This window comes from Bos indicus, chromosome 11 (genome assembly GCF_029378745.1).
Source record: "Bos indicus isolate NIAB-ARS_2022 breed Sahiwal x Tharparkar chromosome 11, NIAB-ARS_B.indTharparkar_mat_pri_1.0, whole genome shotgun sequence".
NCBI classification, from domain to species: domain Eukaryota; kingdom Metazoa; phylum Chordata; class Mammalia; order Artiodactyla; family Bovidae; genus Bos; species Bos indicus.
In genome coordinates, this window is record NC_091770.1 from 43,411,657 (window position 1) to 43,427,905 (window position 16,249).

Here is a 16,249-nt window from a genome sequence, read left to right on the forward strand (position 1 = left end):
AGAATATGTCTTCTTCACTGCACTATCCCACTCCCCTCAAAATATGGTATTTTTCAAATACAAAAAAATGATGACATGGCAGGAAATGTGCTTCAAATATTTTTTCTGAGACCTCAGAAGAAATTTAGATGGACCCATCTCTCTTTTCTTCTCTACATCCCTTCAGGGTCACAGTACATAATTTAGGAGTTGGCTGCCAGGATAAGGGGTAAAACAGAGCCAACTAGCATGTCTTGACATCCAGCAATTCAGTATCACTACTAACCACAGACAAAGTAAACAAAATCCACTATATTGAATAGAAGGGCAACTACAAATGTCCCACTTTGGGTTTTTTAAAACAAGAAAAGCCAAACTTCATGGTAGACATACTAGAACTAATTAGTGCATACTCATGTGGTCACTATGATAAGTTACAATTATTTCTTCTGTTACGAAAAACTACACTTGAATGAAAATAGGAACAATGTAGATATCTAAATAGTTCAGCAACAAAAGAAATGATTTTCTAAACCATACTGTGTCATAGGATTAGAATTAAAAATTAAGTGCCTCTTTGTTAAGATACGAAATCTTAACCCTGGAAGAATCTCAAAAGGTCATTCAACTTATTCCCAGCCATAATGCAGGAAAACTACACTTAAGACTAAACACCTACTGGCCAAATGGCATGATGTCTGTGATGGTTTGACAAAAATTTCCTTACTCTATTATTTGATGCTGGCACTTACATACTTGCTCAAAGATGACAAAAAATAAAACTAGATCTTTATATAAACATGGCTCACAGGTCATTTGGGCAGAACTTCCCAGTTGGTATGGCAAAGCAGTGAGCTACAGCTGTACCCGGGTCCTTCTAGGTCCTGAGGGTTGAGGGGAAGGGCCTGGAACAACAAGAACCCCTAGGCCTACTGCTCACAACTTAGAGCAACTTCACCTGTTAACCTCAGGGTGTTGGCCAAACATGGAAATGTTCTAGATGTACCATGATGTGAGAAAAGGAGGGAAGCAGGGTTTTAGGCTTGATCTGCATTTCTGATTACTTCTGCACAAGGTTTGGCAAATGTTACAAACTCCCCAAGCCTCCAATCTCCCCCAGGTACTAAAAGATCCAGCAATTAGTCAAAGTAAGAGCAAAGACCAAAAGATGTATTTTTGGCAATAAACTTATATTCTTTTTAGCAACCACAACAGCAAAACATCAGTTATGTTTAACAACCACAATATCGGTCAGTAAAATGTCTGAGAATGTCTGAGCCTGTACAAAACCAGCTAAGTAACTGGGCTGTGAAAACCTGTCAGTAACATGCCAGACTTTCCATCTTGGCATGACAGAAACTAAAAATACAGGCTAACTATTTTTTCTCATTAACATGAAGGCCAGCTCACATCAGACAGTAAAGGAGAGTTTAAATAAAAAACCCTTTTTCAAACGTAGCCTGAAATAGGTTCTATTAATTCAGGACTGTCCTAAATAAAACAATTTATTTGGATTATATTTTCAAAATACCAATTTCTAGAAAACAAATATTAGACAGAAGTTTGGAATTGTGATGATACTGAAAACATACTTTCCCAGATGATGTAGTTTTGGGGAAACAATTCATGATGTTTGTGTGTTACGACTTCTGAGCCACACACAAAGGTGTTGAGAGTTTAAAAAAAAAAATGAATGTAGCAAATGGAAATAGTTTGAGATTGATTCTTAGTATAATAGATTGCCAATATTTCTAATGCATATCCTTTTTGTTGTTAATTTGAATATTCAGCTCAGAAAAAAACTCAATAAAGAATAAGAAGCAGGAATCCTTACCTGTTTGTTTTTGGCTGGCTTGAAACAATCTGGGCATATTGCACGTCTAAGCAAAATTCAAGTTAATATAAAAGATTAATGAGTTTATTTGAGGGTGGATAAAATTCAAATATTTTATACAACATAGAGTTGCTTAACTCAGGATATCAGAAGCGGACAAAATGAATCCCTATATGAGCCACATGGGTTTGTCTAGACTCATATCAGAGAGCACACTTTAAATCTTCAGAGACATGACAAGTTCTGATAGGTCCCTTAGAAAGAAGAACAAAACTATTTTCATGAAAATCAAAAGGTATTAACAATGTTGCACAATTGGCAATGTTAAGTTGTAACTTACAGGAAGTGGCAATCCTCAACTGTTTCTGGGTGAGCAAAGACCACACTCACTTCAAATAAGCTCTAAAAATTATAAAGACAGTTTAAAAATAAGCAAAAAGAAACTAACATCTAACAACTTATCAATGGAAACAGAATTAACTTTCAAAGATTGGCTCAGAAAAAGTGACAAGGAAAACTGGAAATACTACTGTTTTCAAATCAGCTTGGTCACAGGGCAGCTGTAAAGGAAATAGACTTTTTTTTTTTTAACTCCTAGAACTCATCACTAGTGATCCTACAAAAAACAAGTTTAAAACAAATTAAAGTTGTATGATTTTTTTGTAAAGTATATAAATTAGATACAAAGATGAATAAGAACTCAGGGAATTGGAAAGGGGTAACTGAAACAAACGAAGATATACTCCTGTCAGTACTATGACTAGAATTAGCAACTATTATTTACGCACATGCCTAACTCTGTATGAGGTTTTCTTAATATTAAGTTCTCCAAGTTTTTAATAGATGTGACTTTTAAAAGAAAGATCTTAATTTTTTGTTTCATTAAAAATATAATACATAATAATATTATAAAATAGTGGGTTTTCAATCTCACTCCACTGAGATAGAACTAGTAACAGTTTGACATGTTCCCTTCTAGCCATTTTTATGCATATAAACATATGTACTTCTTGGTATATTAAATAGACATTTAGAAAACTGCTTAATTCAGTTGATATTACATCATGAACATCTTTTCAACTCTAAGGACTGCTGGACATTTAAGTTGTAGTTAAGTTTTACCATTTTTAAAAAATGGTACAGTGTTGCTATACGGCAAACCAATACAACATTGTAGAGCAATTATCCTTCAATTAAAAATAAATTTTAAAAAACATTTTTTAAAATGCTAAAATAAATATCCTTGTACACACAAAGAAACACAATTTCATACTCTATATACATTGACCTCCATGGAGATTATACAAAATTTCACACTGAAAAAAAGATATAAATATCATATAATAATTCTTCCTTTTTATTGAATTTTATATTTATCGATTGCATTGGATCGTCAGCAGGCCTATTAGCAGCTCTTAATCACAATAGTGAAGGACTAATTTTTTTCTGTTTTACTCAAATCAACAAAATAAAATTAAAATTACAACATATTCCTTTTACTTAAGAAAACTTCATTCATGCTGAACCTATTAGAACATTACTGCATCTTTTGTTTTCTATTTTCTGTTCTCACTGATTCAACATGTAAAATTATCTGTGCTTCAAACTGAAATCTGAGGTAAAAATATTTTGCATCAATGACTTCTCTAATTTCCAAAGTACTTTCATCACCTCATTTCCTCTTCATACTATCTGTGAAGTGGTTTTATTCTCTATTCTTTCAGTATTCAGTTTAAAGGACAGAGTTTATTCTTACTAACAGAGGGAAACAGCTATATAATGTCAGAATGAGGAAAATTTTTTAATTGTTTAGCTTTGAAAGATGGTTTTGTGATTTTATTTGAATAGGGGTGTGTCTGATACCCAGGGAATTTCCTTCAAGCAAAATGATGAAGCAATGAGGCCATACTATTAAAATCTAATTTAAGATGAGCTGGGAATATGTCCTGTTTCCACGTCTGGAAATCTACTGAGCTCTTCCCTAAAATTCAATCCATTTCAAAGGCTGAAGCAAGGTCTACCCTGGAATAGAGGGGATGGGAAGTGTACTGGTTTCAAAGGCAGTCTGCTTAAAATTAAAGGGATTTGAGATACCACAAGGCAGGATAGGTTAAGCCCATGCTCCCTATAGTTGAACAGGTTCTGTCTACATATTCGAAAACAAGACTAGCCACAGACAACCAAAATTAAATAGTCTAGAGTTTACTCCACACTTGTTCATAGTTATTTATGTATAGCTTTATATCAGTAAATCTGTCTAATTAAACTATAAATATACTTAAAGGCACGAATTCATTTCTAACCTTTTAAGGTCAATTAGGGTACACTGCACCTGTTATACTCATAAGTGTCTTGATTACAAAGAAATTTAAAAAAAGAAAGACTTTAATCTCAATTTTAACCTCAATTTAAGAACTGTAAAAGCTTAAAAACCTTTTATTGGATTATTGAAAGAGAAGATTCTTTTGGGTAACCAAAACTCTGCCATATAATGAAGTAAAACTAGTAAAACCAGAGAATAAAATTAACAATGCTGATGACCCAATACCTTTCCATCAATGGGAACACCCAGTTCCTCTGAAAACAGGGGATGAGTTATCCATTTGTAGGCTTCTTTTAGCTGAACTATATCATTTCTTCCCAGCGACAGACTCTGCTTTCTGAATAACATAAAAATTAATTCACTGATATGAAAAACATCATTTTTATGAAGGCAAGAATTTATGCGATTATTAAAATGTAGAGTGCCTACTATGTGAAGGCACTATTTTACACATTAGATAGAAAGCAGAGACCAAAGCAGACAGTTTCCTCAGTTCATGGACCTATATTCTAGTAGAATCAAGAAACTACTTTTTTCTTTTTTAAATGGCGTATAGGACAAATTTTGAAGTTTCAAAGACAAAGGCATACATATGAGTTTTTCTGAGATAGAATTGCCAGATTCCAGGATTATATATATCAGAAGATGGAAAGATGGAATAGAGAAGATTGTTTATTGCTCAGAAATTACAAACTGTCTATTACAATAATTTCACCCAGACCAAAAATGTTTACATCTACTTTCTTCCTGATAATGGGGAGTTACTTTTGGGAAATCAATGTAAAAGCTGTACTTCTCTTTACTGGTAAAGAAGATTAAATCCTAAAGCATCAGTGCTCTAAAATGTTCATTAATTTAACAACATATACATGTCTTAATAAACATTTTACATTCCCCCAAATCTACTCATAGACAATAAATAGGTTTGGGGAAGTCCCAATTATGATTTCTAGCTTTTAGTTTGTAACCTAAAATTGAGATAGAAAGGAACTGAAGTGAAAGAAAAGAAAAACATGATATGGTAATATTTAAACAGCTCTACTCTGAAATATCACTAATAAACAGGCCCATGTCATTCAAATAATTAAAATTTTAAATCAGTTACAGCTATTTATAGATCTGCTTTTTAACAAAAGAGATGTTTAGGCCAACTTGTGAATCATTTCTTCTAATATCCAATTTTCACTTAAAAAAAAAAAGACAATATAGTCAATATCCACTGTATTTAATTCTTCAACACCAAAAGACACTATGAACTATGAGTAGAAAATAAAAAATAATTTTGTTAATTGCTAAATTTAATTGATCTAAAAATATAATTATATACACACAATATAAAGACCACTGTTACTCTAAAAATGTAAATTAAGAAATAGCTGACCTACCCACTTTAATCCAGCTGAGATAACTGGTTAAACTGAATGCTTTCATATGCTTTGGGTTTGTGGTTTAACAATGAAGGACTCTGATAAGCCCTACATCTGACAAAAAATTAGATTACTTCTCTATACACTGTGTTTAAGCTTCATAAACTGTTCCTAGTTCTCTGAGTATCAGAAACATCTTAGGAATTTTCAAAGACTATCTTGACATTGCATCAAACAGTTTAACTAATGATATCTGCATTAAAACAGCATCACAGTTGAAAGTAAATAATTAAGGTATGAGCACACATTTTAAAGAATAAAAAGGTGAAAACAGAAAACACAAGAATGGAAAACCCTTTAAAACTGTTTAGACTCTAGAGAGTCTAAAGTACAAAGGATTGTTGCCAAAGCCAATCCTAAAAACAGATTAAAACATTACTCATTATGTGTTTAAGAAAATTGATATTTTAGGTCCTTCATGGTTTTTGAAATACATTTCAATTTAAAGCACCTTACTCCAGTTTAAAAACTTCAACTACAGGTATTTTTTTCCTTCCAGATTAATGAACTATAGGAAAGGGTTAACAGACATTTTGGAAACCTTAGCCTCACCTTTAAGGCAAAAATACAGTACTTAAAATGCCAGATTTTCAATCCTGCAAGCTGAATGTGGCTAATAGCTTTTCTAATATAATTTAGGGTGAATGTTTTCACAGAGGGCCTTAGGCTTATGATTGATGGTCCTTTAGAGGAATCAGTAGTCATTAAGGTAAATTCAGTACCAATTTAATACTTAGAAACTGCATTTCCCTCTCCTCTGTTAGATAACTAATGATGAGGATATCAATTACAATCACTTTTTCTACACATACAACAGGATAACCTTTCTTAAGCAAAGATGAACCAAAATATCCAATACACTTTTTCCCTAAATTCCTTGAATCAATTCTTTAATGGCAATCCCTCCACAGCCTTTGACATTATTATTATAGAATGAACTAGGGATAGTAAGAGAAAAGAGTAGCATTCTGCATTTTTTTCCTGTTTTAGTATCCCTATATTGATCAGGATCTTTTGGAAGAGCTAACCTTGGTTTAAAATCATTCAATAAGAAATAACCACAATAAGCAAGGAGGATGGAAACTGGAAACATTTGAAAAATAGCATGCTCTGACTATGCTATTAATAAAAAATTTCTCAAACACAGGATCAAATTTTATTATGCCAGAATCACAAGCATTTGAGACTAATTTAACATAACCTAACAGAACCCCCAAACCTTTGATAAATATGTGGTTACTACCCTTTTAAAAATGCAGATGTGAAATACAACACACACAAAAATGCCAGATGAATTAATTTTCTATAAAATACCAAGTATGAGATTCTGATACAGAAATTTGTACTTCTCTCTGTGGTTTTCTTTCAGGAGTACACAGGACCCTCCAAGAGTCACATGGCCCTTTTCATACTGGTATAAAATTTTTAGTTTCAAAATCCAGAAAGCTCTGGGAAATTAAAGAGCTTTTTCCTTAACTCAGTTGGCAACCAAACTCTGACTTGAACATGTAAGGCTTTGTTGATCAAATTGGTGTGAATATTGGTATGCTTCACTGCAGAAATATTAATGCTTGATAATACAGTACTACCCCAGAGGAGAGAGGTATATCATATATGGTATTTATGCTGTATTAAATTGCCAAAGTCTAAAAAATTCTAAATTCCAAGACACATTTGCCACCAAGGGTTTCAGATAAAGGACTGTGAACCTATGTTTTCTGTGTCTTATCTATGTATAAACTTACTGTTGTTCTGCCTTAACTAGAACTTTACTATGTATCTTTTACAGCATAATTAGGTTTATAATTTTGCTTCTAAGACCAGCATAAAATGTGTTCCTTTAACATTAGCTGCCAAACTACATTATATAAATGCTAATGATTATAAAATATACATTTATGTTCATGATAAATCTACCAAAAAAATGAGACTACTAATATGCTGTGCAATAAACCAGTTAAACAAGGTTAATACCTAAATATATAAAATAAAAATTTTTCTTTGTGCCAATTTCTCTAGTAGCTAGTGAACTCACTCTTAAAAAAAGAGTAATAGTAAAAGTACTTTAAGAATCAAGTAGCTTAAATTTAAATGGTAGTAAAAATTCCCTATGTAAATTACTTACCCCATTTCCTGTTTTACCAGCAACCAAGCAGCATGCTGTAGGCAATTTAGTCACACCCAGAAAGAAGAGAAAAGGGAAAAATGTTCATTGAAATTTGGTTCCAATATCATTACTAAGGTGCTTAAGTAATTTGCTAATCAAACTCTCCCCTGTAGAAGAGGACCTACTGTTCAGAAATGTGGCAATGACCTCAATCTCATTTAAAATCAGAAATGAGGTAAGATGCCTCATTTGCAGTACTGGCTTGCTGTGGCCTAGGAATTCAACAGGGGTATCCCCCTCCTCCCCACAGATTTCTATTTCTCATTAATAAGTTACAAGTGTTTTTTAATATGGGTGGCTCACATTTTTCTCTTAAAATAACTTACTGTTTCATGGGGGAAAGCCCAAACTGAATGAGTATATTCTATGTCCCCAAAACATAGATTTGAAGGACTCAGTTTTTTGTTTTTGTTTTTTGAATAGGGCTAACATTTTTAACTCAAATTAATGATATCCACGTATAAGTGTTTAGGAATATTATGTACTAATGTCTATAACTCACTTTGAAATATAATAAAAACTAAGATGTGTGGGTGGATAAATGTATAGGTGTATTAAAAAAAGCAAATATAGAAAAATAAGTGTAGAATCTAAGTGGGTATATGAGTGTTCACTGTACAGTTCTTTCAATTTTAATATAGGTTTGAAATTTTTCACAATAAAATGCTAGGGGAAATGTTCTGGGAAGGATTAAAAAAACTGAAAAAGTTGCCTAAACGAAAACAATAACATTTACAATCACAATTGTTATGAGGATTTAGTGAAATTCATGTAAAATGCTTTGTATACTAAGTGTGTGACACCAAGATTTCTCAGTTTGCTATTAGACTTCCATAGTTTTCATCTTAAAGAAAGGTAATATATGGCCTGCCTCATATATACGGCATTTGGTGAACGTGACAGAAGCATAAATGTGTAAGTCAACAAAACACCACATGTAGTCTCTGCTTCTACATGCCGCAAAAATGGCCAGTCACACCCATTTTAAGACCTGGAGAGACAGCTTTTGTTGTTCGTATGTCCTTTTAAACTTCAAATGGCTGGTAGGGCACCAGAGACGTCTAAAGACTTAGGATCATTTAGAAACATTAGGTGCATCAATTTGATCAGATATTAGCTAAGCAGAATAAATTAATCACTAGTTAGATAAGAATTATAACTGTTCCCAGTGCCTAAATGTCTCATCAGTACCTTCCAATCTATTAGTTTGTTTACTTCGCTACCTCAAACTAATATCATTTATAGTGCTGCAAGACCCCTTCCCTCCTGCCTTCCACTTACTCAAGCCTTCTTTGAAAGTGTATGGTCATGGTGGAATACACAAATTAAGGAGTTGGAAGACCTGGCTTTAGGGTTTACCAGATGTCTGGCACTCAATTTCCTAGTGTGTAAAATAAGAGACTTAGACAAAGATGCCAACAAATTTGGAAAACTCAGCAGTGGCCACAGGACTGAAAAGGTAAGTTTTCACTGCAATTCCAAAGAAGGGCAATTCCAAAGAATGCTCAAATTACTGCACAATTGCACTCATTTCACATGCCAGCAAGGTCATGCTCAAAATCCTCCAAGCGAGGCTTTAACAATACATGAACTGAGAACTTACAGATGTACAAACTGGATTTAGAAGAGGTAGAGGAACCAGAGATCAAATCACCAACATCTGCTGGATCATAGAGCAAGAGAATTCCAGAAAAACATCTACTTCTGCCTCATTGACTACACTAAAGCCTTTGACTGTGTGGATCACAACAAACTATGGAAAATTCTTCAAGAGGTGGAAATACCAGACCACCTTACCTGCCTCCCACGAAACCTGTATGCAGGTCAAGAAGCAACAATTAGAACCGAACATGGAACAACAGACTGGTTCAAAGTTGGGAAAGGAGGGCATTAAGGCTGTATATGGTCACCCTGTTTATTTAACTTCTATGCAGGGCTGGATGAATCACAAGCTGGAATCAAGGAATCAAGATTGCCAGGAGAAATATTAACAACCTCAGATATGCAGATGACACCATCCTTATGGCAAAAAGCAAAGAGGAACTAAAGAGCTTTTTGATGAAGGTGAAAGAGGAGAGTGAAAAAGCTGGGTTAGAACTCAACATTCAAAAGACTAATCCAGTCCCATCACTTCATGGCATATAGATGGGGAAACAATGGCAACAGTGAGAGACTTTATTTTCTCGGGCTGCAAAATCACTGCAGACAGTGTCTGTAGCCATGAAATTAAAAGACACTTGCTCCTTGGAAGAAAAGCTATGACAAACCTAGACAGCATATTAAAAAGCAGAGACATTACTTTGCTGACAAATGTTCATCTAGTCAAAGCTATGGTTTTTCCAGTAGTCATGTACGGATGTGACAGCTGGACCATAAAGAAGACTGAGCACCAAAGATGAGTTTGAACCTGTGGTGTTGGAGAAGACTCTTGAGAGCCCCTTGAACTGCAAGCAGATAATACCAGTCAATCCTAAGGAAATAAATCCTGAATATTCATTGGAAGGACTGAAGCTAAAGCTCCAATACTTTGGCCACCCGATGTGAAGAACCGACTCATTGGAAAAGAACCTGATGCTGGAGAGATAGAAGGTGGGAGAAGGGGATGTCAGAGGATGAAATGGTTGGATGGCAGACTCAACAGACATGAGTTTGAGCAAGCTCCGGGACATGGTGAAGGATAGGGAAGCCTGGCGTGCTGCAGTCCATGGGGTTGCAAAGAGTTGGACATGACTAAGCAATTGAACAACAATAAGACTAAAGATGACTGTAATTTAAACTTTTCTGGATGGCTAAAGGTCACCATTAATGGACATTAGTGGATATACTGCTCTGTGACAGGGGCTATTAAGACTTCTAGGACTCTAAGATCATAGAAAAAATAAATAATGGTCTCCTAAAGTTGAAACCTTGGAGTCAATGTTACCCCACCTTTCTTCAGTCTCCATACTTTAAGAGATCAATAAATACTTGTTTCCTCATCTATAAAGGGATATTAATATTCCCCTTGCAGAGATATGATAAGGATTTAATGAAATTATATATGCAACGAACCAAGTAAGATTTCTGGCATGTACTTAATAAATGGTACCTATTATTGTCATTTTTAAATTAAAACCTTATCTGTAATTCACAAATAATAAAATTATTATCCCTTTAAAGATTTACGAGATTTGATCCCTTTCCTTCACATCTCAGACTACTCTGCTGTAGGCAGTCCTGGAATCTCCCTCATCAATGAAACCCTCCTGGGTACCTGCACTATAGAGAACTATCTGTCCTTTTTGTCAGAGGACTCAGACTCTTCTGTCCTTTTTTAGTGACCTTTTCATTTCCTCTTTTGACATCTGTTCTCTATGGTCCCTTCCAGGGTAGATCTGTAATCTACCCTGCCATCCTCTGATTATAAAGTAGTGTAGGGTGGAGGTTGCCAAGGGAAACCAGATTACCATGTGTAACATGTTAAATTAAATCAAATGTCTTTCGTACCTGAGATTTGTTAAAGGGTTTTCCCTTTCTAATCCCCTGCAGGCTCCCTGCTCAAGCATGCCAGCAGGGTTGGACTGAACTAATCACACAGCAGGGGCTGGAAGGCTGAATCCCAAAGTAGTCAGTGTTGCTCAATTATTCAATTTTACCACGTGCTAATAATGCCATGGACTTACTTCTGCTGAGGTAAAAGAAGTACATTTCTCTCCTTCAGGTCACCAAGATACTTCTAATAAATGTTCCATTCCTTAGTCAGTGGAAAAAATTCTTTCTCTGGAGTAAGAAATTGAATTCTTCCTCCCCAATAGAACCACTTAAAGTTATCAAGTTTAATCAAATTTGATATCAAAGGTAGCATGTCACCTCCTGAAAACTCAGGACCCACAGAATTTAATCCTGGACTCAGCTTTGCTAAATGGGGTAGTTGAATAACGTGCTTACTAAAGTGCTTGTGTACTTTGGCAACACAGAGACACACAGACAGACACACACATACACAAGCATATACCCATATACATATCACGGAAACTCTATGCCTGGGAATGGCTTTTAATCTTAGAGTTCTGAGCTGGGGGCTCATTTACCAGCAAACAATGAAAGTGGGTTATAGTAAGGCCAGGAATTGAGGCTGTTCAAGCAGAGGAGGCAGGAAGGAAGGAAGGAAAGATGGGGGGAAGCATTAAAAATGGCACTTGTCACATACAGATTAATGGAGAGCCCAGAATAAAAGCCCACACACCTACAGTCAATTCATCTTCAACAAAGGAGGCAAGAATATAAACTGGGAAAAAGCCTCTTCAACAAGTGTTGCTGGGAAAGTTGGACTGCTGCATGTAAATCAATGAAGTTAGAACACATCCTCACATCATGCATAAAAATAAACTCAAAATGGCTTAAAGACTTCAACATAAGACATCACAATATAAAATTCCAAGAAGAAAGAATAGGCAAAACGTGCTCTGACATAAATTATTCAATGTTTTCTTAGGTCAGTCTCCCAAAGCAATAGAAATAAAAACAAAAATAAACAAATGGAACCCAATCAAACCTATAAGCTTTCACACAGAAAAGGAAACCATAAACAAAATGAAAAGACCGGTAGAAAATATTTGCAAATAATGCAACCAATGAGAGCTTAATCTCCAAAATATACAAACACCTCATACAACTCAACAACAACAAAAAACCCAAACAACTCAATTAAAAAATGGGCAATAGGCCTTAACAGACATTTCTCCAAAGAAAACATACAGATGGCCAGTAGGCACATGAAAAGATGTTCAACACCACTAATTATAAGAGAAATGCAAGTCAAAACTACAATGAGTTACCACCTCACACTGGTTAGAGTGACCATCATTAAAAAGGAAACTCATTTTTTGAGACAAACTCAAACTTGTTTGTCTACAAGTAACAAACACTGGGAGAGGATGTGGAGAAAAAGGAACTCTCCTACACTGTTGATGGAAATGTAAATTAAGTATAGTCACTATGGAGAATAGAATAGAGGTTCCTCAGAAAACTAAAAATAGAATTCCCATGTGATCCAGCAATCCCACTTTGGGGCATATATCTGGACAAAACTATCATTCAAAAGGGTACATGCATCCCTATGTTCATAGCATCACTATTCACAACAGCCAACTCTTTGGGGTTGGCAAAGTGTTGGACATGACTGAGCAACTTTCTTTACCAAATGAGCTATCAGGGAAGCCCCAAAATGGTAATGTAACAATAATAATGATTAATAAGATTAATAAAAATAGAAACACAGAGTGGTAGAGGCTGTGACAGGGAAATATTTTGAGGGGACATTTAAGGCATCCTCAGTTCAGTCTTGTTATTAAAACTATCAAGAAGTAACATCTAATCTGAATTCTGAAGAATCAGTTATTGAGAATTACCTGGGTGAAGAGTGGAGAAAATACAATCCAAACAGGGAAAAACTGTTGTGCAAAGGCCACAGAGCATCAGGAAGCTCCTGGGAACTATAGGTTATTGGTCCCTAAAGAGCTGAGGATGTGTGGCTGCAAAGTACAAAGGAGGAAACAGGATTAAAATGATAGAACTAGTGAACCCATGGTAAGGGGTTTAGATTTTACACTTAAGGCAAAATGGAGCCACAGAAGGATTTTAAGCAAGGGAGTAGCATGATCATATTTGTCTTCAGGAATTCTCACTCAGGTTGCAGTGTGAGTTAGAGGAAGAAGATGGTAACTAAGGGAAATGAAGACATTTGGTAAACTAAAGCAGAATTCAAGTGAGAAATCATATATATGGCAGTGGTAGTAGGCGTGGAGAGGAGGAGGCAGCTTTAAGAGAAAATGAAGACACAGACCGGCAGGACTTGGTGATCAACACCGATGTTGGGGTTTCTAAATTACCACCAATGCCCTTAAAACTCTAAGGTCTTTTGAATCCTACACATCTCTTGGGCTCATTTATGAGAGCAAGGATAATGCAAATATAGACTTGTACCTACAGGGAAATGACAATAGCAGTGTGGGCAGCTAGAGGCATGACCCTCTGCTCTTCTCCACCCAGCACACACACACATACCTCTCTCTCTCCCCCACTTACCTACTTCCAAGTCTCCTCACCACCATCACCTCCCTGCCACTCTTTTGTTCCCCAGAATCTCTGATGTCAGACTTGTGATGTAATGACTAACACAGAGTCTGACTGTCTCTTTTGATAAATAAAAGATCTGTCTTTAGCCATGTTTGAAAACCCACCCCAATCCTCTACATTATCTTTCTCTACAGGGTTGAGAAAAAAGAAAATGAAGCCAGACATATGACCTTCTCAATCCAAATTTTCCTACTACTGTTGGCAATTAAAAAAAAAAAAAGTTAGATAACATTAAAAACGTTGAACATTCTATTTGTGACAAAGCAAGAGGAAAAAAGCAAGGACAAATCAGCAAAGACAGAATGAATCTGAAGAGTCAAATTAGATACAGCTCCGTGCTCTGTGCTGTGCTTAGTCTCTCAGTCGTATCTGACTCTTTGCAACCCCATGGATTGTAGCCCTCCAGGCTCCTCTTCCATGGGGATTCTCCAGGCAAGAATGCTAGAGAGGGTTGCCATGCCCTCCTCCAGGGGATCTTCCCAACCCAGGGACTGAATCCAGGTCTCCTGCATTGCAGGCAGATTCTTTACCATCTGAGCCACCGGGGTACAGCTCTACTGATACAGTTTCCAAGAGCATTACTACTTCTGTTTTGTGAGTTTTAAGGAGAATCTGAGGGGAACTGGGGAAGAAAAAGGAGAATTTCCATTGCATTTTCCAATACTCTAGATAATTTTTGCCTACCTCTGAAGGATTTGATCGGAAATAATTACAAGAAAAAATTCTATAGGGGTGGGAAGGTGGAATAGAAGTAGAGGAGGAGAGAAGGAACCGGAAAACAGAGCAGCTGCAATGAATGAAGGCTCTGGGACAGATATAAATAAAAACAGGGTTCAGTCTTGTCCTTTGGTGTCATATGCTAATGACGAGATAACCTGGCAACTGAATTTCAGGTAATTCTAGAGTTAAAGACATCAGTCAAATGGAGATAACAACAAATATCTGTTAGTAATTGGCTGAGGCTGAGGGTGTAAAGGTGTTTCCTCTTAGAATTTGATTTTAGAGAATTAGCATCCACTGCCACCCAGTTAGCATATGACACTGAAGGACACGGCTGAACCTTATTTGTCTTTATTTTTATCTGTTCCCCAAGCCTTCATTCATTGCAGCTGCTCTGTCTTTTCAGTTCCTTCTCTCCACCTCTACTTACGCTGGTTAATGTGAAGTGAACCTGCGGATTCAAGAGGCTTCATCAACTAGCTCAATTTCAATAGCCATAAATAACAATTTTACTTCAAAACAACTACCAAGAAAAACAGCTTTTTAAAAGTAAGTTTTAAGTTTTGGAATATTAAGGAGATAAACTAACTTGCTGATAACCTATTAATTGTTGAAAAAGGTCTTCAATAAATAACTCAAGAACTCTATAAAGAGAATTATTTTAAAATTATTCCAGGGTCTTCCCTGGTGGTCTAGTGGTTGGGACTCTGGGCTTTCACTTCGAAGGGCCTAGGTTCAATCCCTGGTCAGAGAACTAAGATCCTACAAGTCAAGCAGTACATCTAGAAAAAAATTTTTTTTTAATTAGGAAAATTATAAGACTGGAATCATTCCATATGTTGAACTTGATTTGCACTAAATGTATTAATATTCTTAGGGATAAAGATTTCTTTATTGCATTTTTAAAATTAACTTTTAGATATTACTTTTTAAATGAAAAGAATATTATCAAAATAATCAGACTTCTGGCTTCAACATAGTGGAAAAAGGCCCTTTCTGCTCACTTCTCTGGAAAATCACTGTAAAATAAGAGAATGAGAAACAGAAAAAGACACTCCATCTACAATGAGACAAGAAGATTCATCACCACAACTCTCAATGTACAAAAGAAAAGGAATGCAGGAGTGGAAGGCAGCAGAGCCCAGGAAGCTGATCCCTCAGACTTGGCAAAGAGAGATACTAGCTCCTCCAAGCCAAGCAAAGCTGAGGACTGGAAACCTAAGACAATAGAGGGTGAAACATGGGCTAAAAAGAAGGGGAATCATTGAAGGCCTATATAAAGAACAAATGGACCCCCATGTCCCTCCCTGACACCAAGCAATAGGAGACTTATACTCTGGGAAACCAAACTAGAGGTGTCTACACTAAGGAGCCCCTGGCAAGAGAACAGCTGGAGGGAAGCCCTGCAAGGAAAACAGGAGGGGTCCATAAGAGCTTACAGTCTGAACAGAGACAACGGAAGACCCCTTTCCTACCCTGCTCTGGCACTCAGGCTGCTGAGCTTATACCTTTCTTGACAGGAGACTAGAGGATTCTTCTCTGGACAAACTGGATGGTTTTTGAGGGAAATTTTTCAGATAATGTGATATGGTCCTTTCATATAAAAAGTCAATTTACTACCTGTTCTCTTCTAATAAAACTCAGTCAACAGGCACCACCATCCCACACATAACTTTCAATTA

At 35.9% G+C, this 16,249-nt stretch overlaps 1 protein-coding gene across 6 annotated transcripts in view; it reads right to left on the bottom strand.

Moving 5' to 3' along the window:
* The window catches only part of PUS10 (pseudouridine synthase 10), an 82,850-nt gene that overhangs the window by 20,837 nt on the left and 45,764 nt on the right, over window positions 1-16,249 (bottom strand). For all 6 annotated transcript variants that reach the window (XM_070798727.1, XM_070798726.1, XM_070798728.1 and 3 more), the window contains 4 exons: window positions 7,689-7,723; window positions 4,362-4,473; window positions 2,154-2,215; window positions 1,814-1,859 (listed from right to left, as the gene is read on the bottom strand). In XM_070798727.1, the coding sequence (XP_070654828.1) occupies window positions 1,814-1,859; window positions 2,154-2,215; window positions 4,362-4,473; window positions 7,689-7,723 (255 nt within the window). The remainder of the gene's footprint in view (window positions 1-1,813; window positions 1,860-2,153; window positions 2,216-4,361; window positions 4,474-7,688; window positions 7,724-16,249) is intronic.